This window comes from Thamnophis elegans, chromosome 6 (genome assembly GCF_009769535.1).
Source record: "Thamnophis elegans isolate rThaEle1 chromosome 6, rThaEle1.pri, whole genome shotgun sequence".
Lineage (NCBI taxonomy): Eukaryota > Metazoa > Chordata > Lepidosauria > Squamata > Colubridae > Thamnophis > Thamnophis elegans.
The window spans coordinates 37309753-37336436 of NC_045546.1; the positions used below are offsets into that span (position 1 = coordinate 37309753).

Sequence of the window (26684 nt, forward strand, 5' to 3'; positions counted from 1 at the left end):
TTCTATTTTTTTTAAGCTTAGGGTTCTTCTCATTTATCAATGCAACATATATTCTCTGTATTACACATTTTACTTGGTACTATTTTATTCCTAATCAAGTCACAAAAGGAAAGTAAAATGCTTAAAATACGATTGCCTATAAGCAAAATTCACTTTATGTATTGTAGTTTATTTGTCATTCTAATAATTGAAGTGTGCACCTAACTATAACTGTTACAATGACAGAAACTTCAAATTGTTTATATCTAGAATCTTTACAGTAAAAGTATGCATCTTAACTTTTTGTATTTAATTAGATTTCAAAACTGATACTACATTTTAAAAGTCTCCATAACAAAATTCATACTTAATGAGATTTTTAAAAATCCCTCTTTTTTCTGAAAAAAAAAGTTTGATAATAGAATTATTAGCTCTCTCTCTCTCCCTCCCTCTCTCTCTCTCTCTCTCTCTGTCGCTCTTTCTTTCTGTGTGTCCCCACATATATATGGAACAATTTATGGTTTACTAACAAAGTTTGTTTCTTGCCAGGATGGAAAACTTGTTTCTAAAAAGATAAATTCTGGTGGTTTAATAATGTCTGAAAACCAAACTGGAAAATGTGTCCCATTAATGTTACATGAATCATCATGGCTAGCTTTGGACTATTAAGTGGTGATAGAAATGCACTCAGAAAAATACTCATAGGTGGTCGTCTTTCATTCTACTAAAATAAATTCCAGGGCAAACATCTGACATTTGAAACAAGCTTCTGAATCAAGCATTGAGGAGTTCTGGTTTTATTTAAAACCTTTTCAAATCTTCTGCTTCCTTTTCATGACTTCATAACATTAAACATTTTGCTGTTAAAAACTTAACACTCCAAACAGTTTAACTGTGACATGTTTTATTAGAGTGCATATCACCAAAGTCTTATACAAAAAAAAAATTTTTTTTCCTGCGTGGACCTCCAAACTTAATTTGTTCTTCCCAAGTTTGCATGAGGAGACTGTAAACTCAACAGCACGGGACATGTTTTGGAGTTCTTTGGCACGTGAAGTGCATGTAAATACAGCAAACACTATTCATCTGGATTAATTGCAACAGTATAAAACAAAATCTGTGTCTGGAATAAATTTTTTCCACATTGGCCCATAAATTCCTGGCTTACTCCAGTCTGATTCTGAATTTCTAGCGGGGAAAAAGCCTCAGCCACTAACAGTTCCAGGCAATCTTATTTCCTCTTTCACAATATCAAAATATAATTTTCTTCCTTAAATTCATCTGCTTGCCCTTCAAAGGCCAAGTCTTTTTAACGTTTCCATTTCTCGTGGGGTAATTCATCTGATAAGATAGAACTGATGCTGCTCTCATAAAAGTAGTGATAAAGTTCTGCAACTCAATATTTGTGTGTGTGTTTATTTTCTGCTGCAAGACAGCCAAATAGGAACATAACACTTCTGAGGGATGACAAATTTTTTTCCAAGTTTTGTAATTGTGGAAGGTTACTTTGTTTTAAGGGGCAGGAAGGATATATAACAGACCAGCATAGATGGCAGGGAACTCTTTTGAGACTTAAACCCCTCTGGCAAATTGTCCATGTAGGTTTTAATTGTTGCTGTTTTTTCAGAAAGTTGTGTTGTAATGTGAACTTTAATAGACTTCAGACTTACAGAAAACAATACATGCCATTTTAGGCAAAGTATTCTCTGTTCTGAATGGTTTCCTTAAATTGTATTGGAGGCAATTAGCATTAGAACAAAGGAAGTAAGCATTATGTGCTTAGAAGTCTTACAGCAGCTGGTTTGGTACATTAGGCAAGCGCAGATAAAGAGTTCTGATGTGAATCAGATTGAAGAAATATTCAGTTCAGCAATCTGTTTGTCACACTCAGGTGCTTTCCTAAAGAACTTCCATAATGTTCTCTTATCAACCATCATTAGGTGCACATTCATCGAACACCTCTATAAAGTAATTTGGGTTATATATTGTGATGGTCATCATTGTAGCTTTATGCAGGACCTATCACATGTCTAATCATTTACCTCAACATGGCTAGCTAAAACTGTGTAAAACAGTTTGCAGTTGCCCGTGTATGTAGATTTCTATATAGAATGGTCATCAAAATTGTCAAGTCTTGGGAGTCTTGGTAGGTCTTCGGAGCCTAATAATATTTGAACAGAAATTTTGCCTGGCTTGAATGTGTTGCCAATCAATTTCATTGGCTGACACTGAATTCTAATATTACCAGAAAAGGAATTTCCATTTCTCTGTTTAGTTTCTCTATTTCTATAATGTCTGTTTTTAAAGCAGATAGTAGATGGGATGCAGAAGGCTTTTGTAATTCTTTATATTTAAGCATTAAATAAAATACAATGGTAAAGAATGATTTAGAAGAGGGTGAGAAGATTTTAAAATGATTATTATTCCACTTCAAATTTGAGCACATATAAAAAACAGATGTCTAATTTTCAATGAATGGGTTTTCCAAAGTTCCAAAGCATTGCTACAAAACAGTGGTGGGTTTCAATTTTTTTACTACCGGTTCACTCATGCAGGCTCACATGCTCGTGACCTTTCTGTGCAAGCACAGAAGTGTCCAAGCAGGTGGACGGAGCCTCCCATCACCGCCACTACTGATTCACCCGATCTGGGCCAAATCAGGAGCAACCTATCTCTGCTACAGAGATAGCAACCAACCTTTGAAGTCAAGGCCTAGCACAAGAATAACATCAAGCAACACAGTTCAGTTCTTTATTTGCTTACATTGAGTAGACAGAATCTTGTCAGACTAACCCTTTACTACTCCCATCGCAAGGAATATATCCTGGAAGATTCTAGGGCACGGGTGTCAAACCTGCTATGTCACATTGCCATCATGCAACATTTGTGATGTTTTTCCCATTTCCCATGCAGGCCCTGCTGGGGTGGGCGTGGGCTGCACATGATACATCCAGCTCGTGGTCCGCCAGTTTGACAACCCTGCCCTATGGAATGGCTATCCTAATTCTGTTCATCTGTATCCTATACACTTTGGGATGTGTTGTCCCTTGTATGGCCCCTTGCCTGGCCCATCACACTACATCCCCTTCATAGGCACAATCCATCACAATTACTACATTCTTTATGAAACTATAAATAGAACATCTCAAAAACTGTTATATTTCTAGGCAGGACATAGGAGCAAGCCATTAGCAAAGAAGGCCTAAAGAAGGCTGATCTAATTACAGGGCTCAGGAACAGACTCAAGAACCCTAACCTTTCCAGCTTTGTGGACTGATGGAAAGAGATGGAATGGTTCCTCATGAGCGGCTAACAAGCATGCATGCCAGTGGTGGGTTCCGGATCCCGTTGCAACCAGTATGGTGCAATGGGGCCCAGTGCCCCCCACATGCAGCACATGCATGCATCCTTAACTCCATGACACCCCACGATACTCCAGCTGCTCAGCGGAGCATCACACAGGCACCATATGCTATGTGCGCAGAAGCGCCAAAGAGGTCAAATACAGGTAAGGAGCTTGGGTGGACGAATGGGTCTTCTGGAGACCCATTCTGGAACAGTACCCAGTGCTCCCAGAAGGCACCGGTACACTCATACAGGGGCGTACCTTCTGCAACCCACCATTGATGCAGTGGGTGCACCATTTGCACCCACCGTTCACACATATGCTCACCTGCCATTTCCATGACTCAGTCACTCATGGCACACTCGTAGGTCACAGCCCAGCAGTTTTGGGCCCATTTTTTAGAATATACCTGGGATCCAAGGATTGTATATTGTGGGTTTTTATGTTTTTAATTCTTGAATGCCACCCAGAATTACCTGTGTGAAATGAGATGAAATCATATAAATTAATTGATTAAACAGATAATCTTTATTTTTATCTCAGGGAATGTCTTTCTTCCTTAATGGGGCAGCTAACATTATTAAGCAATGGAAAATATTTTGATAAATTTAGTAAGAAATGCTGTTGATATTATGGTATCATCTAGCCAGAAGTGACTAAAGCTGTAAAAGGAGAAAATATTATTTGACTATTTTTCCAGTCTTCTGGAATTTAAAGAAAATGATCAAATTATAGTCCTTTATAATTGATACTGTTGAAATAAATTATTACTTGTCCTAAAAAGTGGTGTTCTATAAAAAAAAGTACAATTTTTCCAGAAGAATTTTTTTCAAACATTTTGTGCATGTTCTTTTATGGAATCATTAAGTTTTTGTGTTTGTGATTATTTATCCATATATCTTGGATTTTTTTTTTTACACAGTGAAGCTTCCTGGACTCAGGACATATGTGGATCCGCATACGTATGAAGATCCCAATCTGGCTGTTCATGAATTTGCCAGAGAACTAGAGGCTTCCAGCATAGCCATTGATAAAGTCGTTGGGGCAGGTAAAAATATTAATAATGAGAATCACCATGCCATGCTATTCCAATTGCTATTGCAAACTTTTCAGATGTAGTCATTTTGTTCAATAAAATTTCTTGTGTAACTAATCGTTAAAGAATTTTGATCTTTCATTCTGTGTTTAGAACATCATCCAGACTGACAGAGCTAATGTCTTTTTCAGCCTAGGTAACATACCATTCAGATCATTAGAGCTCTGGCTAAGATGAAACATAACATTTATGAATGCATTTCAAGTATTGTGTTAGTACACAAAAAGCAAAAACAGTAATGTTGGCTGGCCCTTTAGGGAAAAACATCTATAAATTCCACAACTGATCAAGCTTTGTTAGGACTACATTATTACAAACTAGTGTGCTAAATTTTAATGTTAATCTTTATGAGCTTAGGTGATACCAAACTAGAGGATAGGAAGTACTGTAAAGATATAAAATTTCTACACTTAAGGATCTATAATTTAGTCACACACAGTTGTGGAATTAAGACATTAATTCACCCTATGTACTATAAATATGGAGTTCTTTTAGAATTCTAGGACAGGGAAAAAAAACCTAACCTATATTAGAAAATGCAGAATCCAGCTGTTTCCAATCTATCTCTTGCCAAGAACAAATCATATAATTTACATTTGAATTTGCTTCTGAATTTAAATGCAAAGTACTTTGCAGATTTCAAGTAATATATATTGAAGATAGCATTTAGCACTGTATGCTACAATTGCTAAAAGGTAAAGGTCCTCTTCGCACATATGTGCTAGTCATTCTCACCTCTATGAGGCGGTGCTCATCTCCGTTTTAAAGCCAAAGAGCCAACACTGTCTGAAGACATCTCCATGATCATGTGGCCGGCACAGCAAAACTCCAAAGGCACACGGAACACTGTTACCTTCCCGCTAAAGATGGTTCCTATTTTTCTACTTGCATTTTTACATGCTTTCAAACTGCTAGATTGGCAGAAGCTGGGACATGTAATGGGAGCTCATTCCATTACGCAACGCTAGGGATTTGAACCGCTGAACTGCCAATCTTTCTGATCTAAAAGGTCAGCGTCTTAGCCACTGAGCCACCGCGTCAATCACTACTCCAAAGCAAAAGATGATCAGTAAACTGGCACACATTTCGAATAGACAGGAAAATAGAAATTTTATAAATCTGGATTTTAATATCTGGTTTTCAGCGGTCCTTGGAAGAAACCAATTATCTAGATCCCTTCCAGTCTGGTTTCAGGCCTGGCTACTGCACGGAAACCGCTTTGGTCGCATTGACCAATGATCTCTGGAGAGCCAGGGATGAAGGTCATGCCTCCATCCTGGTACTCCTTGACCTCTCTGCGGCTTTCGATACCATCGGCCATGGTATCCTTCTGCGACGACTGCGGGAGGTGGGGGTGGGAGGCACTGTTTTATGGTGGTTCTCCTCTTACCTCTCGGACAGGTCGCAGTCGGTGTTGGTCGGAGGGCAGAGATCGACCCCTAGGCCCCTAACATACGGGGTGCCACAGGGTTCGGTCCTGTCTCCCCTCCTCTTTAATATCTACATGAAACCGCTGGGTGAGATCATTCGACGGCACGGGATAAAATACCACCAGTATGCGGACGATACACAGTTGTATCTGTCCACCCCGTGCCAACTCAATGAAGCAATTGACGTGATGTGCCAGGGCCTCGAGGCTGTTAGAGACTGGATGGGGGTTAACAAGCTTGTACTCAATCCAGATAAGACCGAGTGGCTGCTGTGCTTCCTTCCTACTAATTGGCCAAGTGTTCCACCTCTCAGGCTGGGGGGTCAAACAGTACGCCTCTCAGACAGGGTCCACAACTTGGGAGTCCTCCTGGACCCACAGCTGACTTTTGAACACCATTTGTCAGCTGTGACCAGGGGGGCATTTGCCCAGGTTCATCTGGTGCACCAGTTGCGGCCCTACCTGAACCGGGAGGCTCTCACAACAGTCACTCGTGCCCTTGTGAACTCCAGGCTGGATTACTGCAACGTGTTCTACATGGGGCAGCCCTTGAAGAGTATTCGGCGACTTCAGCTTGTCCAGAATGCGGCCGCGCGAGTGATCGTGAGTGCGCCTCGGTTCACCCACGTAACACCTATCCTCCGCGAGCTGCACTGGCTGCCTGTTGATCTCCGGGTACGCTTCAAGGTGCTAGTTGTCACCTACAAAGCCCTTCATGGTATTGGACCTGGGTACTTGAGAGACCGCCTACTGCCAATTACCTCCACTAGACCAATTAGATCCCACAGACTAGGCCTCCTCCGAATTCCATCAGCCGGCCAGTGTCGACTGGCAACTACCCGGAGGAGAGCCTTCTCTGTGGCTGCTCCGACCCTCTGGAACGAACTCCCCGTGGAGATTCGTACCCTCACCACCCTCCAGGCCTTCCGCATAGCCCTCAAAACCTGGCTGTTCCGACAGGCCTGGGGCTAAAGACTCGCTGCCCCACTTCGAATGGTATGATTGTTGTGTTTTTAACTATGTATGGTTTCTATGTTTTGTAACTTTGTTTGTACTTCCCCTCCCTTTGAGTTGTGAGCCGCCCTGAGTCCCTTCAGGGAAAAGGGCAGCATACAAATAAATTAAACCATAAACCATAAACCATTTTCATTTAGCTATCATCTTACATATATTGGGGATTGTGAAAACAAGTTTTTGCTATAAAAAGTGATCTATTAAAAAGTTTTTTGAAATGTTTAATTATCTAAGTATTAACTATTGGAGGGAGAAAGGTTACATTCATTTTAGATTTTAACATAAGATGCTGTTTTCTTTAGCATCAGTTCAAACCCAAGTTTCTTCTTGCCATTGTAAATTTGAACATACAAAAAAGAAATTGAGAGTAAATGTAGGAGGAAGTATAAGGTGACATTCGCCTGCATGTCTTGGGGGCTTTGTATTGTTTTGTTTTTTAATTTCTTATGTATAGTCTAAGATATTGAATCTGTGTAATTCTCTGCTAAAGATTGTTAAATGATACGGACTGAATCTGTTCAATGTATTCTGCCTAATAACTGCAATGAGTTTTCAGATTGGGTTTGGAAAACTCCAAAAGTTTTCAAATCAAAAGACACTTATGCTTTCTAACAGTTACAGTATTTATATAACAATAAATGCTATGTCATTTCATCTTAATGTCTTTCATTTTGTTCCCAAGACTTTAAGATAAATTAAATTGGTTTTTTAACAACTACTTAACAATGGGCTCTTCAGGTCACTTTTGGAAATGATAGTCAAATAAGTGGTTTGCTGTATTTCTAATTAAAATGAAGACAGCTCTACCTTGTACTCTGCTTATAATATACAATTTGCAACAGGAATTTCATTCTTCCCCTCTAGTGCATTCTGCTTTTTAATATTAAAACACATAGACTTTTCAATTGTTTTATGGCTCAGATATTTTTAATATAATTCAATTAATAGGGACATCATGAAGCAGGGGTGTCAAACTTGTGTCATGGTGGCATCATGTGAAGTATCACAACCTTTCCCTTTCATTAAATCAGGTGTTACACATCCAGCCCATGGGTGCAAGTTTGACAGGCCTGTGCTAGGTAATTCATGGTATATTTAAATGAACCTTTAAGGTCATGCTCCTTCCACACCCTAGTTTGTCCAGCTGGAGCATTCTTAGCACTTTTGTCAAGGACTTCTTCCGTCAGCCCAGCTATATAGCTTTAAAAGAAACCTGCCTGGCCAGAGGCAGAATTACAGAATTCAGGAAACCCAATTCCCAATTCTGAAAGGAATAGCCATGCAACTATGCAAACTTGCACAAAAATGGGGAATAATTTAATGAAAAGTCACTTTTCAACCAACAGATTTCTAGATATTCTGAAAGAGGGAGGGGGAAGCTGACCAGAAAAAAATGGGGAAATATAAAGAACAAAGCAATGCAAAAAGAACTCATACATAATTCTGCATAAAATCTGTCTAACTCAACTGTGTAAGTTCATGGCAGAAAGAATGGTTTAAGGGAAATCATTTTGATGTGAATGTTGTGAGGCAGACCTGTCTCTGTTCTTCTCTAAGTTCTCTAAAAAGCAACATTCTCACAGTTGAGAATGAGAGATGAATGAAGGCTTCCTTGAATGAATTTTACTTCCTTATTTACTGAGTTATCTTGCCTAGCATTGATAGATTATCCCGTCCTCCCTAATGAAGGTTTCAGCACAAAAGGTTTCAGCTCATGTAAGGCATTTGTCTTACTGGAGCAGGAAAAAGAATGTCAAGGAGGATTCTGCTGAACAAGGATTTGATTTAGAGCATACTTAACTGGGAAGAAAAAAAACAATTACAGCTACTATTACCTCATGTTCAAATTGTCACCAAAATGGAAGTGGTTGAGCAGGAAGTGCCTAAATTGATAGAAACATCCCAGATCTTCTGAGTGGATTGAAATAAAGTAATATAGCACATGATTTATCTGCATGCATCTATAACCTTCTTTTCCCATACAGTTCAGATTGAAACCAGACAAATTGCTCTTATATGGGCTTGTAATGTGAACCAAATTTTAAAGAAAGTCATCTAGGGTTCCTTCTTGGACAGGGTCATACATCCTTATCTTTCCCTAAAACACAGAATGGGGAAAGTCAGGGCTTTTTAATTTTGTATAGCTCATAAAAGCTCATTAGATCTATGACAGATACCCGAGACTAAGAGACTATGTTGAATAATATATTCATCTGATTGCAGATCATCAGTCACTTCCCATTTGCTTGCTTCCTTTCCTAGCTTCAGAACGCCTATGGCTTAATAGAGTGTAAATGCATAAAGTCTCAGCAGGTGGCAGCATCTGGCTGACCTTTTTGATGCGCAGCAGATAAGCAAGGTTAGACCTGGTTCATATGAGTTAAATGATCTCTGGAGAATATCAGGCTGCAAATAATTTAACAAGAAGTCAGTGGCAAACATTTCTGCACTGTTGCCAAGACAGCTGTCTGGTTATGTCATGTAATCACTAGAATTCAGGCATAACTTGGCAGCATGTTTGCCTTTTTATATCCATACTGCAAGATGTGAGTTCACATGCTGAATTCCATATTTTGTTAATCATATTAATCACATAATTTAAAATAAAACCTTAAATACTGTACGTGTGCCATATTTTAATGAAGTACTTTAAACCAGAGAGTACTGTTGATAGAACAGTACTGAATTGAATCTGCCTCATATGAAGACTGTTAACAACATTCCTAATAATGCTTGTGATAATGAAATATATATTTATGTATATTTAGTGTAGCATAAATGAAATTGCATCACAAGAAGTGATTGCATGATTTAAAATCAAGACTTTTTTTAAATAACAGAAGTAAACAGTGAATTACAAGGGACCCTAACATAGTGACTAAAATATTGCAGCTTGTAATTGAATATACTAATGGAATTATTTACCAAGTATTTACCAAAACCAAACACTGAGTCTTGTCTTAAACATAAACAAAATAAAAATATGGAAGATACATTTATGGTACCTATGTATTTTTGTAACCAGAATATATGATTTTCAGTAAACACCATCAAATTACATACTTTATGTGATTGGTAGAAGAGCATTATTTAAGTACAATTAAAACATTTTAATTATTAATTTTTAATAAATACAAATTACATTTTAATCATTTTACTTACTCATTTTTCTGCCATTGCACTATCCATCTGTGGGTACATCTTTATATAGAGTTCAACATTTATGTAAATGATCTAATAATTTATGTCCTAGTTGTTATATAATCAAACAACCCTGCCTGGATTTGCTTGATATATTCTGTAAAATATGAGAAAGTATTAGAAGAAGACACACACACATCCCATCCAAAGGCAACAAATGTTTTGTTAGAATATGATGTATTTAGTGCTAGGCTACTAGAATTAAAAAAGAGAGGTGTGAAATACTCTTATATGGAGACAATATTGATCTGTATATTCAGACAACTTCCCAACCAAAAATAATAATAGAACTTAAATTAAATTGGGCTTTATGAAAGAGCAAGAAAAAATAGCCTTGAACTGCATGTTTACTCATTAATATAATTTACTACATACCAGTATGAGAAGAACATCTTAAGGGAAAAGAAAGCCCACTTGTTAAACATTAAGCTTCAAAATGACTGTAATTTTTACTGTTCTATTTTGTATCATTAATAGCTAAATTTGTGCAGACTATAAATAAAAGTGCTCTGGCTATAACACTGTGATAGGTACATAGTGATAACAGTTAGGTGTTAAAGGTGTTAAAATTTAACATAAATAGCTAGGTGATTTTTTAGATTTTTAGATTTTATTTAGCATTTATAGGCCGCCCTTTTCCCTGAGGGGACTCAGGGCGGCTTACAATAATAAGGGAAGGGGAGTGAAGACAAAATATAGAAAAAAATGTGAAATAACTAAAAAGTACTAAAACACAACATTCACTCAGCATTCGGGAGGGGCAGAAGAGTTTATCCCCAGGCCTGACGGGCTAGCCAGATCTTAAGGGCTGTACGGAAGGCCTGGACTGTGGTCAGGGTACGAATCTCCACGGGGAGATTGTTCCATAGCGTCGGAGCAGCAACTGAGAAGGCTCTCCTCCGGGTAGTCGCCAGTCGGCACTGACTGGCGGATGGAATACGGAGGAGGCCCGCTCTATGCGATCTGATGGGACGCAGGGAGATTATTGGCAGAAGGCGGTCTCTCAAATAGTCAGATCCACTACCATGGAGCGCTTTATGGGTGGTAAGTAAGACCTTGAATTGCACCCGGAGATCTACAGGCAGCCAGCGCAGCTCGCGGAGGATAGGTGTTATGTGGGCGAACCGAGGTGCGCCCACAATCACTCGCGCGGCCGCGTTCTGTACTAGCTGAAGTCTCCGGGTGCTCTTCAAGGGCAGCCCCATGTAGAGCACGTTGCAGTATTCCAGCTTAGAGATCACAAGGGCTCGAGTGACCGTCGTGAGAGCCTCCCGATTCAGGTAGGGCCGCAACTGGCGCACCAGGCGAACCTGGGCAAATGTCCCCCTGGTCACAGCCGATAGATGGTGATCAAAACTCAGCTGTGGGTCCAGGAGGACTCCCAAGTTGCGGACCCTATCTGAGGGGTATAAGTTTTGTCCCCCCAGCCTGATTGATGGTACGGTGGTCAAATTATTGGGAGGAAAACACAACAGCCACTCGGTCTTGTCTGGGTTGAGCACCAGTTTGTTTGCTCTCATCCAGTCTTTAACAGCTTCCAGACCCTGGTTCATCACGTCCACCGCTTCATTGAGTTGGCACGGGGCGGACAGATACAATTGAGTATCGTCCGCATATTGGTGATACTTTATCCCGTGCCTTCGGATGATCTCGCCCAGCGGTTTCATGTATATGTTAAATAGGAGGGGGGACAAGACCGACCCCTGTGGCACCCCATATGTTAGGGGCCTCGGGGACGATCTCTGCCCACCCACCAACACCGACTGCGACCTGTCCGAGAGGTAGGAGGAGAACCACTGCAAGACAGTGCCGCCCACTCCCACCTCCCGCAGTCGTCGCAGAAGGATACCATGGTCGATGGTATCGAAAGCCGCTGAGAGGTCAAGGAGAACCAGGATGGAAGCATGGCCTCCATCCCTAGCTCTCCAGAGATCATCAGTCAATGCGACCAAAGCGGTTTCTGTGCTGTAACCGGGTCGGAAGCCGGACTGGAAGGGGTCAAGATAATTTGCTTCCTCCAAGGTACGCTGAAGCTGGAGGGCCACCACTTTCTCAACAACCTTCCCCACATAGGGAAGGTTGGAGACTGGACGGTAGTTATTTAAAACAGCTGGATCCAAAGACGGTTTCTTCAGAAGGGGTCTCACCACCGCTGCCTTAAGCTCGGTGGGAAAGTGCCCCTCCCGAAGAGATGCCACAACAACCGCTTGGATCCAGCCTCGTGTCACCTCACTGCTGTTGGCAACCAGCCAGGAGGGACACGGGTCCAGTACACAAGTGGAGGTACTCACAGCTCGCATAGCCTTGTCCACATCCCCAGAGGCAACTTCCTGAAACTCAACCCAGAGATGGTTTGCCAAGTCTTTCCCCTGTGTCTCAGCTGGCTCTGCAAGAGTGGAGTCCAGGTCCGCTCGAAACCGGGCAACTTTGTCCGCCAAGAACTGAACATACTCCTCAGCCTTGCCCTGTAAGGGGTCCTCCGTCTCCCTCCTATTTAGGAGGGAGCGGGTTATCCTAAACAGGGCGGCTGGGCGGGACTCGGCGGACGCTACCAAGGAGGCAATGTGTGTTCTTTTTGCCGATCTTAAAGCGCGAGTATACTCCTTGGTGCATGCTGTTACAAGTGCCCGGTTCAATTCGGACCTGTCTGATCTCCACAGGTGCTCTAGGCGTCTCCTCCGGCGCTTTATCTCCCGGAGCTCCTCGGTAAACCAAGGGGGCCTCCGGGGGCTGCTGACCCGGAGGGGCCGTAGTGGCACAATCCGGTTTAGAGACCCCGAAGCTGCCGAGTGCCAGGCAGCGACAAGGGTCTCCACCGAACTGTGGGCGAGAGTATCTGGAATAACCCCAAGCTCCGTCTGGAACCTAACAGGGTCCATCAGTCGCTTGGGGCGGAACCACCTGGTCGGTTCCTCCTCTCTACGGTGGGGGTTTGGCCTCCGGAAGTCTAGCCTCAGTAGGCAGTGGTCTGACCACGACAGGGGTATGATCTCATTACCCCTCAGACCAAGATCATAACTCCACTGCTCCGAGAGGAATACGAGGTCGAGCGTGTGACCCGCTGAGTGGGTTGGGCCTCGAATTACCTGAGTCAAGCCCATGGCTGTCATGGAAGCCATGAACTCCTGCGCTCCGTCAGAGCGTTCACCGAGCGAAGGCAAGTTGAAGTCCCCCAGAACTATAAGTCTAGGGAACTCAGCTGCCAGCTCGGCTACTGACTCGAGGAGCGAGGGGAGGGCTGCTGCAACGCAGTTGGGAGGCAGGTACGTAAGCAGCAGACCCACTTGACCCTTGAGGTCCAGCTTCACCAGCAGGGACTCACACCCGACAAGCTCCGGAGCAGGGATCCTACGAGGTACTAAAGACTCCCGGACTACAATAGCCACACCGCCACCCCTTCCCTGGGCTCTCGGCTGGTGTAGCACCTGAAATCCGGCTGGGCACATCTCTACGAGGGGGACTCCTCCCTCCGTGCCCAGCCATGTTTCAGTAATACATGCCAGGTCTGCGCCCTCATCAGTTATCAAGTCCCGGATGAGGGGGGCCTTATGAACCACAGACCTGGCATTTAGCGACAGCAGCCTGAGACCAGGGTCCTGATCACTCGCGCCATCTGACCTTGGAGTGGGACTCCTAGGGCCGGAAGGAGGGATCTCTGTAATATAGCGAACCCTCCTTCCCCAATGATGGCCTGCCCTAAAGTCCCCGCCGTATCTGCCTCTCCCTGTTATGACCGCAATGCTCCGACCCTCTCCCGTGGATATAGCCCCCCCAACCACCCCAATGGCCCCCATATAACCCGCCAGGTCCTCCGAATCATTCATACTCAAACTCTCACACAAGCAGTCCTCACTAATAGAATTAAAACACAAATACAGCTAAATAAAAATAAAAGTGAGATCATTCATACAACCAGACAATCCCATGCACTCAACATACCAGTTAAAATTAGAAAATGATAGGGTTGCGCAGGTTCAAGATAGTATTAAGTTCGTAATAGTCCAACGTAATAATCCACCCTCTCCTGAGGGGGGGGGTCACACCCTAATGGGGGGCTCCACTCTTCTCCTTTAAGGTGAGTCTTAAAAATATAGCACCAAGCTTGCACATTTTTTTTTGCTTAAACCTGTATAATATTAAATTTCAATTTTCAATTCTCAGTAAGTTCTTCTAAATTAATGCCATTTACGTAATGTTCTTATTTGAATATTGATCTTAGTAGAGTATGCAGGCAGCTGTGATTTCATGTAGGGTCAAATACAGCTAAATTTTGTTGTTGTTATTGTTTTTATGGTCTCTTGAATGCATTATATTATTTCTTATATCTTCATCAACTCTTCCTATGATTCTTTAAACAAAATGATTTTTTTAAATTTACAATCATGCAAAAACATTTTACATGCACACTTCACAAAGTTTGTTTTATCAGATTACTTAACTATTGCATTATATTGTTGAACATCACTGTTCACTGACAAGAATTTTATAAAACTTTGCATATGTAAGTCTTGCTTAAAATAGATGTTTGAAACATCTGTTCCTACTCTGCTGGAATGTTGCAACTAACCTCTAAGGTAGAGATCTGACATTACATTAGGTTCATAAAATACATATCTCAAGAAAAAGAAATGTTTCAGGTGGATTCCAGAATTGGACAGCTGGACTATGTGCAATATTCCAGAAGAGTAAAAAGCCGCAGTGTAGACTGAAAGTATAGATTTCTGAGCTTGTTAATCTGTCATGATCTCTAGCTAGAAATTCAAAAATTTTCTCTTTGCATTTACTGACAGGTGAGTTTGGAGAAGTATGTAGTGGTCGCCTAAAACTTCCTTCCAAAAAGGAAATATCAGTTGCCATTAAAACCCTGAAGGTTGGTTACACAGAGAAACAGAGAAGAGATTTTCTTGGAGAAGCAAGCATCATGGGACAATTTGATCATCCCAATATAATCCGGTTAGAAGGCGTGGTCACCAAAAGTAAGTTAACTGCTAAAATAAATAATATTTAGAAAGATTAGAAAGATCTGCTTGAAAGAAAAGTTGCTGAGGCCTATTTCCGTTGAGTATCTGAATTTAAAGGAAAACATCCCTTCCCCCTTATTTTCTTTTGATGGCTGCTAGTAAGCCATTTGATTGCAGTTACCACCCAGCCTACAATTGCAAACTTATTAAAAATATCTGACCTGCTCAGACAACTTGCATGTCACCAATATTTTCATACATATTACTCATCTTGTCTTTGGCTCACAACAACTATGTGAGATGGGTTGGGTTAAGAGAAAGTGACTGGCCCAAAGTCACTAAGCTGGATTTGAAACCTAAGTGTGGACTAGAACTCAGTCTCTTGGTTTATAGCGCTTTTCCTTCCTATACCTTACACCCCCTATGATCTGTTGAACTACCTCTAAGGCCCCTTTGCACAGTTTGCACCTTGGATCCTGTCAGGTATACCCCTGCTTCTATGGATCTGATGCCTAATGCCTATTCTTGGGCTGCTATGATCAATGCCTCAGTGCTATCTTTTAATTCAGACATTCCAGACACATTCCCAATGGCTTCCGGATTGTTGGGGGCAATATGCTGACTCTCTGTAAACCGCTTAGAGAGGGCTGAAAGCCCTATGAAGCGGTATATAAGTCTACTGCTATTGCTATTGCTATTCCATTTTCAGCTATCTCTAGATCATATATCCAATGCAGGGTCTTCTCTTGTACTATACTATACTATACTATGGTACTGATCTTGTTATGGTACTACCTCTGCTTCACCATTTTCCTATTTTTCGGGCATTGTCTCAGCAGTTCATGTTTGGATGCCAACTTACATGTATATTCTTGGATTCTGTAAGTTTTATATAGACAGAATTTTTACCTGACCCTGCCAGCCCATTTTCTAGCCAGTTGCAGTCTCTGGGTGATGGACAGAACCAATAGCTTCTGTTAGCCATAGAATACTTGCTACATTTTCCTCTTCTTGTTTTTTAAAATATTTGCATTAGAATGTCTTGTATCCTTTTCCAAATTAGCTGTCCCTCTTTTATTTTTGATTTTTGTAACACTTGAGCTACAATGAAATCTGCAAATAAATCAGCCTTTTTAAAAATGCCATTATTGTCAGTGGAAACTTTTTAAAACCATGGCATGTTATGTTAGGTTTTAATTTTAATCTGGGCAGAGTCTCAACACTCAGAATTTTACATACATTTTAAAACAGAAGGATAATACATGCTATGCCTTTACCGTGTCATGTAATTTAACTAAAATGCTTGCAATTAGTTGTGGGTGAAATAGACTATAATGCAATGCAGGTATAGTTTGAGCTATAAATATGTTGGCTTTGTTCAGAGAATGCTTATATTTAACAGCAGCTCCTGAATATTACAATACCTTCTAGTATTACAAAATGGAAATATTGCAATATCCAAAGAAGTATGGTGAGGTATACAAAGAAGTACAATGTTTTCAATGTTGTAGCTTAAATTTATACTGAAATACAGTTTTAGAAAATGAAGAATCCTGCTATGAATCAATCGTAGATTTTTAAAATTATAATGGGCACTGTACACCCTCCTGTGGTAATAAAAATGATAATGTTTTACAGTTGTCATTCAGTATTAGAAAGTACTGGATTCGGTTTTGACATTGATTGCTCTTAAACAGCTGCAGGCATTCTGGTTAGACTTGAAAAATCATACTGCATATTACCTCAGGGTGTCAGCATCTGGCAAATATTCAGAACTATATTCAGGAAGCAAACAAAAAAACTAATAATTGAACTTTGTAATACTGTTCTGTTTTAATTTCTTACTCAGCATTTATTTGAACAGCAGTAATAGCTGAAAGCATAAACGTAGCAAATATGAACTTCCAACTGATAACTTGCCAAGAGTGTTGTTGATTAATATATTGATACATTTACACTCCTTATTGGTAATATTGACACAAATATAATAATATTGGGGGGGGCTGAATATTTAAAATATTTAAAAGTTTAATTAAATTACTAGAATTATATTAATTATCTACTCATATGGTGTTCACTAAAAACCCTTAAATATCCACCTTAGCCTCAGGCCTCTCTTCTTTTCACCCACAACTAATATAATATTGTTATAAACTTTACATCAGTGTATTTAGCACCATCACTATTTATTTCTTTTTTGTAGTAATATAGAGCTTCTCTAGTTTATTGGTGCAGTACCTCTGCTTGACTTCTTTATTCAAGTGCATTATAGCATGGCCCCCCACACCAGGGCATGGCCACTACCAGGCAGTGGGTTACTTAGAAATGGGCTGTGTGAATACTGGTTGAAGTGTGCATGCACGCAGCTCAACTTGTGCAAGCAACAGGACAGTGGGCATTCATGCATGTGCACCTTGGTGTCCCTGTCACACAGATTGAGATGTACGCATGCATGCTGGCATGCCACTTGTGCAAGAGCTTTGGACACATGTGCACCATCAGCCTGGCACTCACGGGGCCCAGTTTCCCTCTCCCCCATAGCTGGGCCACCAAGCCATAAACATGGGGACTGCTGCATTATAGTATTCATACATAATGTATACATAATCCTTCAATGATGGATTGGTAATGATGGATGGGAGAGGTGACACATTTTGCAAAGGCTCTTTGCTTGTGCATAGAACAATGATCAGAAAAATTATCGTGGTCTCAGGTCTCAGATTATAAAACTTTGGGACATGACTTTCAGAGTCTCTCTAAATTTGTCATAAAATATTTAAAAGAATAAAAAGATGAACTTCTCAGATATATGATGTAGGATCATATTGAAATCCTCATCATGTATTTCATAGTTTTCAGCATATTTGTTTCAATCCAATTTTGGGTGTACCAGTCTCCTCATTTCCCACTCAACATTCTAGTGAAAGAGCCAATGAAGGACTCATTCAAAAAAAGAAAGTTGTAAGTCGCTCAGGTATACTTTACAATACAACCAATCCAGTGGTCAGATTCAAAATTTTGGTGGGCATGGCAGGGGAAAGATACTGTAAAATCTCTATTCACTCCCCTCTCCAAGGGAATGTTACTGCAAAATCCCCATTTCCTCCCGATCAGCTGGGATTTGGGTGGCAGAGAATAGGTGGGGGCAGGACCAGTCAAACCAGTTTTTCAAACTACTCAAAATTCCTACTACCGGTTCTCCAGAATTGGTCAGAACCTGCTGAATACCACCTCTGAACCAATCAGTGGGCAATAGTGAGTATCCTGTTCCTCCAAAACATGTTATTATGTAAAAGTAGTTCTTTTCTGTCAATTTTTTCCTTGCTGCTTTGTCTCATCAGTATTTTCCCCATGCTCTTATTACTTAGTCTGTTGCAATATTTTATCTCTTCCTTAGGAGGTTATTCTTATGGTCTCTTCCTAATTTAGCTTTCTTAAAACTCCTTAAAACTTCTCCGATAAATTTCTAAACCATAGTTCCTTGCCAAAAACTTCTGAGGAGTTTTTTTTTTTTTGAGGGGGGGGGAAGTAACCTATTAGTGATGAATCCATTGTGCTAGCACTTATAGTCACAAGCATGCCATCACTGTAGATCAGCCTAATAAATATTAAGTACATTCTAAAGTTGCTTGTTATAGGTAAAAGTAAAAATAAAAATAATAAATACTCTATATTATTTTTGGCTTTCAAATTATTTTTGTGAAAAATGTTTTGAATTACCATTAAGTTTTTAAAATCCAAATATATTTTTTCTTTCTGTATTGCTAAATTATAATGAAAAATATTTCAGTGCTTTTGACTTATATTTTACCGGTAATTCTACAATCCTTAAAGTTTGGCTGGAATTATTTCAAAGAAATAGAGGAAGTTTGTAGATTATCCACGGGTGTTCTTTTTGAAAGGAATGTGCCAACCATACCTTCCTAATGATACATATGATTAATTGGCATTGGGATTTTCTGTAGCAAACCAAATTTTGATGGATAGCCTTTACAAATAAGCTATTCATGCTGATTGCACATTATGGGATAATTCTTAACAACTTTCATGGCTGTCATCTGTAGGAAACCCTTGGTTAGAACATTGGCACATACACTGTTCAGCAGCTGTGTGGCTTACTGCTCACTAGAGATATGATAAGGTGCACAGGCAAAGAAGAGTTCAGTCTATTTTTCCAGTGCTGAATTAGTCCCCTGTTTCATATTTGTTTCTATGCTGGTCTCCGATGCTAGTCTCCAAGGTGCTTTACAGACAGCACTTCTAATAGCCAACACACATGTTCTGCTTAGTTTAGTAATAATTTACAGCAGTTTTTACTATAATAAAATTTAGAAACACTGTTGAAACAAGTTGTTATCATATAAATGGCTACATTTTGACAAATGAACATAGCATGTTGCTCTAGAAATAAGTTCTCCTTAGAACATGTGTTTCTGATTGTTTCTTCATTTGCAGCTTAAATATGTGAAAATCTGCTCAGATAGAATAAATATAAAGAAGGAAATGTGCATTTAATAATTTTAAATGTTTTCGTTGTTTTATTAATTTATATTTTGGATAGTTGTATTGCATTGTGGCATTGTATTTTTACATTATTTTATCAAAAATACTATACTTCACTAAAAATAAAAATCAATTGTATTTTAATTAGTCATTTAAATCATCTATGAGTATCTTTAAGTTTTTTAATCATATTAAGACATGCGAGAGTTGTTACATATACTTTGTTTCTCCAAAAATATTCTTAATTTTGTTCAAAAAAAATTGAGATGGAATACAGCAATATGTGGTTGAAATGATTTAAAAACATGCACAATTTCCCAATTATGCTAAACTCTTTCCTGGCTGAGGTATAAAGACTATGTTTCTGTGATAAAATTAAAATTAATTAATTTAATTAATTAAAAAATAAAATGAATTAAAATTAAATTAGTGGTTTAACTTTATGAATCCAGATACCTAGAATCATTTCAAAAATGTTTCCACTGGAAAAGCAGCATACTGCAAAATCAGTTGATAATTCTGGCATCTGTTTTGAGATGAAATGTAATTATTAATAAATTAAGTCAATACCATACTACACTCAGGTGTTTTTATTGACAATGAATTGAAAGTGGTGAATAAGAGTACCCTTATCCCAAATGGGCTAAAGCAGTTGCTAAGTGGATTATGTTGTATGTATGTTGGGAGGGAGGAAGTTGGTTCCCAGGCCATAACTTATGTCAGACTTGACTAGAAACACTTGAGTTATGGTCTGTTGTAAAGATTCATTGGAGCATAATCATGGCAGTGTTTCTTCACAAAAGGCCACATGAAAGAACTGTGTTCAGTTGTCATTAGACAGTGAAAAGGCTGTTAGAATAGAGGATGTGAAATGCTATTCCTCAACTACTTAGCACTTGGGATAATTAAACATAGCACATTTGCCATTGGCTAATTAGTCATAGTGGAACATGATGGCACTCTGCTATGGTAATCTTTTGTTCTTACATATCCAGATCTTTCGTCTTTTTTTGCCAACAATAGCAATAATGTCCTGTATATTAGTGCCTAAAGCACTAGAATTCCTAGAATAGACAGATGCTGGTTCCCCCCCCCCAATAGAGAATCAAATAAACAAAAGGAAATTTAGCAAGAAATAATATATATTAGGCATCAGATTATACACCCTTTAAAAAGTCCTGTTGTTTTAACAATTTGTAAGTTTGTTTCTGTCCATTCTATTTCAAATGCAGAATTGATAATCCAAATGTATCTTTGTGTGCAATTCCATGGTACATAGTTCTCTTAGTGAATAGTTTACAGTAGGTCCCCAGCACACAGGCTTGTTAGGAACCAGGCCGCACAACTGGAAGTGAGCAGCAGGTGAGAGAGCGGAAACAAAACCTGTGGTCCATGGAAAAATTGTCTTCCACAAAATTGGTCCCTGGTGCCATAAAAGTTGAGGACCATTGGTTTAGAGCTAATAATTATATTATTTTGTGCATTATCTTTTTATAATAAACATACATGTAGACAGTACATGTGTATTTATGAACATTTTTTTCATATATTTGTTATATATAGGAATAAAATTCAGAAAAATAGAAGCTTGGGTCCTTATATTATCATTAAGTTTTTTTTGGATTGCATATAGTTTAGATGGAAATTTCTACTTAATTACTGCACCTAATAACCTAGAAGGTTTATACTATAATATTATTCTAGATATTACCATATTAAATTTTATCTTTTTAAATATTTTTTAATTATTTTATGATATATAAAATATATAAATAAATGATTGCTTCCAATAAATCTATTTCTAACTATGGTTTTGCCTTACTTTTGAACAAATATTATAATTTAAACTGATTTTTCAATTACTAGATAAATAAAGGTAAAAAAATAAGCAGTAGCTAAATAAATAAATATTATATTTATCTAATAACTAAATATAAACTTACTGCAATAAAATGTGGATCCTTTGTGTAGAGACCTGATCTCATGTTAATATCATTTCTGTAAATGTGACATAATAATAAAGGTAGAAAAAAGATATATAGAGATGGAATGTTGAACTTTTATATACATGTCCGCTATATCCAACTCTTGCAGCTAAAAGCAACTTTCAGTTTTGGAATACTATGGAATATTTAGCATATTTTTGATAATTTGTAGAATTTTTCAATGTTGGCTTTTTTTTTTTTGTACAGTTATGGTTATACAATTAATTGCTTTGTTTAATACACTTTTCAGGTAAACCAGTCATGATTATTACTGAATATATGGAAAATGGTTCTTTAGATAGTTTTCTCAGGGTAAGTGACTTGTTGATATCATCCTATAATTATCTGAAATTATTATGTTAAAAATTACCTTCCACTATCTTAAAGAGATAAATATCTAGATGAATGCATCCTCAATTATTTTGAAATGTTTTTACTTTTTATGAAAAGAGTGATAAAATCAAACATTATTGTCAACAAAGCATTAAAGCAAGTCAAGTAAGATCTAAGTCTACTATTTTCTAAGCATCATTAGATAGTTGTAGTATCAATAGTAAGCTCACACATTTAGGCATTCATTCTATTGAGCAAGCAGATTTTAACTATCCCAACATGAAGCTCTATTTGCAACTACAGCTTTTAGAATAATGGTAATTTATACCATAATTTTACACCAGACCATTATATTTATTTCATGCAATATTTGGTCTAATATCAGAATCGCTAAGCATTTAAACTAAGATTTCATTTTAGATGAAATTCAGTGTGTGTGTGTTTGTGTGTGTGTGTGTATTTGTAATTGACAGCTTATATATATACTGCATCTTGAGTCATAATTTCCATTTCAATTCTAGAATAAATTTCACATATAGATATCTGGAAAGAATGGATGATCTGCATAATGGTTACATTTATAGAACACTCTTAACCTAATTACTTGAGAACAATTAATGTATAGATTTACACAATGTATTGTAGCCAGATGACTCTGGTATACCCATCAGGTAAACTACAAAAAAACCCACACAAATGAAATCTTGTCAATATTAATGTTAACATATCCTGCAACTTCAGCTGCTATATCCATAATAGAACTGCTTAATTCTGCTAACAGCCATTATGTTTTGCCAGAAAAAAAATGACGCTTTATTAGGCTTACAGAAAAATAGTACTGTGTCAAAGATCATGTTTAGATACAATGCTTTATTTTGAATCTATAATATACATAATCTTAGTTTATCAAAGTTCCCATGTATTATTTTAACGTAAGAAATTAAAATGAAACCATTTGGTTTGGGTTAGTAAACATTATATTTCGACTATGTGTGTAAGAGAGCATACAAGTGAAAGAGAGAGAGAGAGAGAGAGAGAGAGAGAGAGAGATGTCATATTTGGCAATATGTATCAAATTTATCTTTGCTTTAACTGATGCATTTTGACACACTATTTTCAAAACCAAGCTATACTGACTTGTGTAGATTATTTCTGAATAGAAGCCTTATGTAAACTGAAGGGCTAAAAGGTTGTTTAAATTGTTTGCAGAAACATGATGCTCAATTCACAGTCATTCAGCTGGTGGGAATGCTTCGAGGAATTGCATCTGGCATGAAGTATCTGTCAGATATGGGTTATGTCCATCGTGACCTTGCTGCCCGCAACATACTCATCAACAGTAACTTAGTATGCAAAGTGTCTGATTTTGGCCTTTCCCGCATATTGGAAGATGATCCAGAAGCTGCCTATACAACAAGGGTGAGTTCTTCTTGCAACAAAACAGAGTTATCTGAGTCACAAATAATATGGAGAAACTGCATATACATCTTAACTAGGTACAGATGCTTTGTGCATATGCAACCATTTTATTCTGACTGAAATTGTTCAGTATAGTGATAGCAAGTACATTGTCCTTTAATTGCTCTATTGTGTTCAATCACAATGGTAAAGATTACATAAACCCTTAACTACTACTCTAAGGCTTTTATTCCTTTTTTCAAATTGCATTCTTCTTTGAAGATCCATAAAGCAGAATTCTTCCCACTCCTTCTGTTCTTAGTGTCAAACCATGTAGTGTCAAACAGACTCTTCAATTAAGAGAAATAGTCTGCCCTTCTAAGTAACATTATTTTTCACTTCTTCATACATACAGGGACTAATTCTGATAACTAGTGCAAGATGGGAAAATAGGATTTAAGAGAATATTTTGTTTGGCATCTGGAGGGAAAGGGAAGGTTTAAATTATGTTGTATGGATTATTAGCTTGTTCCGTGTCTAGATCAAACTTTAAACTGCCACAATGAAGTCAGCTTCTTGATTTTCTCGTTGGTAAAGACTGTTACATAGATTGTTATATGAGCCCTCTAGAATCATTTTATGAGATTGGTGGCCATATAAGTCCAGTAAGTAAGCAAGCAAGAAAGCAAGTAAGTAACAAACAAATAAATAATCAACAATGCTTTTATTGCGTTTAGATTTCTATTCAAAAGATAGAGTGCACAGATATATAAGTGTATATGGTGATTTTGCCTTATAGGGAGGCAAGATTCCAATTCGTTGGACATCTCCAGAAGCTATTGCTTATCGCAAATTTACATCAGCCAGTGACGCATGGAGCTATGGTATTGTTCTTTGGGAAGTAATGTCCTATGGAGAGAGGCCCTATTGGGAGATGTCTAATCAAGATGTGAGTACATTGAATTATATAGATGATTATTATGCAAAAAAAATTACAAAGTTTAAAAACCCTTTTGTTAGTAAAGTCTTACTTTGTTAGAAGGCTTTTTGATTCTTTTTTTTTAAAAAGTGTTTTTACAAAATAGAAGAAAAAAAGGGATTTAAGTAATAAAACGGCAAACTGTTTTAAATTAAAATTTCAGTGATTACAGTTCCTCATTAAATGTCTCCTGATTTCTTTTAATTGAATTATTCCATGAGTGTTATAGATTAGATTAAATTGAACTTTACAAAGGGAAAGTAAATATTTGTGTATATGTTTTTAACAATTAGAACATGTTTTGAAGTACTACATATGTTATGGGAAGTGACTATTTGATTTTCTTAGAACTTTCCTGTAAACAGTTTAAATAATATATTTTGCTTTTGCAGTTATGCTTCTTTGGAATATAGTATTTCTCAATAAAAATAAAAACATCATTTTGTGCACTTGATTTATTTTGATTTACTTGACAGTACAGTTTCTTCTAATGTTATGCAGATATCACAAATAAAATTTGTTCTGGTCTTAAACATATATATATATATTAAAAATGAATATAGTCATCTTGTTACTTAGTTTATAAATTCTGTCATAATTTTTTTTTAATTCTCATGTACCAAGCATATTTACTATTTTGTGAATTGGCTTTATATTTTGTTTATTCACTGAGTGTACAACATTTCCCAACTTAACTAACATTCTGAGAGTTGAATGTTCTAATGTTTGCTCTTATCAATAGCACCTTACAATTGTTCAGTATTAGCTATCATATAACAACTGTATGACTGTTAACACCAGTAATAACTAACTTTAAAATAAAGTTTGAACACACATATGAAACCTAATTAAATTGGTTTCTAATTACGACTGTGTTTGGCTCTGAAAACCTCTTAGCAGCTGCTGATATTTTTAATATAGTCATAAATGTATGTGTAACCTTGTATGTATGCAGCTTAATGTCAACATATCATTTTGTTGCATAATTGAATATGTAGTACAATAATTAAATTATAAATCTGAGCTGTCTTATTTAGAAATAATTAATTTAAAAATTAATCCATGTATAAAAAGTTAAGAAATAGATACACACATGATGTATTTAAAGCTTTCTGCTGCTTTTGCATCATTTTCTGAATAAGTTTGATTGATTTGAAGCCAATAAATCAAAGCACTGCAATTCTCAAATCAAAGAAATGGTAGTTATGAAAATTCTAGCAATTTTATTAACCATATGGTTCACAATATTCCAAGATTTAGCTTAATAATATTTATGAGATTTAACAAATATTACCTCTTCTTATATACATGAAATTCTGAAATATCACAAAATACACATATGCATGCATACCTGCATGCATTCATACATATATATGTAATGCTAAGGTATTAGCCAATAATGAATATTTAATAGCTCAAGCCTTGTCTTTTTGTATGAACCAGAAATGTAATTTACATTAATGGTTTACATTTCCATATTTCTATATTAATAAAAGTAGCCTTATATAGGATTATATAGAATTATATAGGATTCTTCCTGCATATGGAGTTTCTATGTATGTATTATTGGATTGTATCCAAGGCAAGAGTTTTTGATAAATTAAGATTCTGAAATATTTAAATATTAGAAACAGGATTAATGTGTTTTTGGTATGTTCTATTTCAGTCATTGGCTAATCCGGTTAAAGATAGAAAACTGTCCCCCATTTGAAGCCCAAGAGATCTGTTGCTAGTCATTGTAAATAATGCTAAACTATGGACTGATATCTAGCAATTTTCTAAGTTCATATGATCTCAAATAACAATTCCTATAAGACCATTGAAGGAGGTGGGGATGAATGTACAGCAGTGATGCAGATGTTTTCTCTTCGGAGTAATTAAGCTAGCACTGTAGGAAATGTATTAAATTGAGTTGTATTTGGTCTAATCAAATTTAAACATTGGACAAGATTGAGTGTCACTTTCTTCAAAGATATGTAATTATCCTCTTCTTTTTCCGTCATGTTTTGTATCTCTTATTGTCAAGTGGCTTATTTTGGAGATGAAAAAGAATAGGCATGATTCACAATAGCTAGGAATAAAATACATCTGTTTAATTACTAAGCCTCCACATTGGATTATGTAATGCATATCATTTTCAGAACCGAGGAAGGAGAAGTGAACTAAATGTCCTTCAGGTTCTACAAACTGTCTTCCTTGTGCGCAGGTAATTAAAGCAGTGGAGGAAGGATACCGTTTGCCACCACCCATGGACTGCCCAGCTGCCTTGTATCAGATGATGCTGGACTGTTGGCAAAAAGACAGAAACAACAGACCAAAGTTTGAGCAGATTGTCAGCATCTTGGACAAGCTGATCCGTAATCCCAGCAGTTTAAAAATAATTACCAATGCAGCTGCAAGGTGACAAAAACTATACATTTATAATTTTGCTATAATTTGTATATGTGGAAAAGAAATGTT

General features: G+C 37.7%; 1 protein-coding gene across 1 annotated transcript in view; it reads left to right on the plus strand.

The window, feature by feature from the left end:
- The window catches only part of EPHA3 (EPH receptor A3), a 127481-nt gene that overhangs the window by 88039 nt on the left and 12758 nt on the right, over nucleotides 1-26684 (plus strand). Inside the window, exons 9-14 of the mRNA XM_032219736.1 lie at nucleotides 4248-4373; nucleotides 14856-15041; nucleotides 21765-21826; nucleotides 23057-23266; nucleotides 24045-24194; nucleotides 26431-26624. Of these exons, the coding sequence (XP_032075627.1) occupies nucleotides 4248-4373; nucleotides 14856-15041; nucleotides 21765-21826; nucleotides 23057-23266; nucleotides 24045-24194; nucleotides 26431-26624 (928 nt within the window). The remainder of the gene's footprint in view (nucleotides 1-4247; nucleotides 4374-14855; nucleotides 15042-21764; nucleotides 21827-23056; nucleotides 23267-24044; nucleotides 24195-26430; nucleotides 26625-26684) is intronic.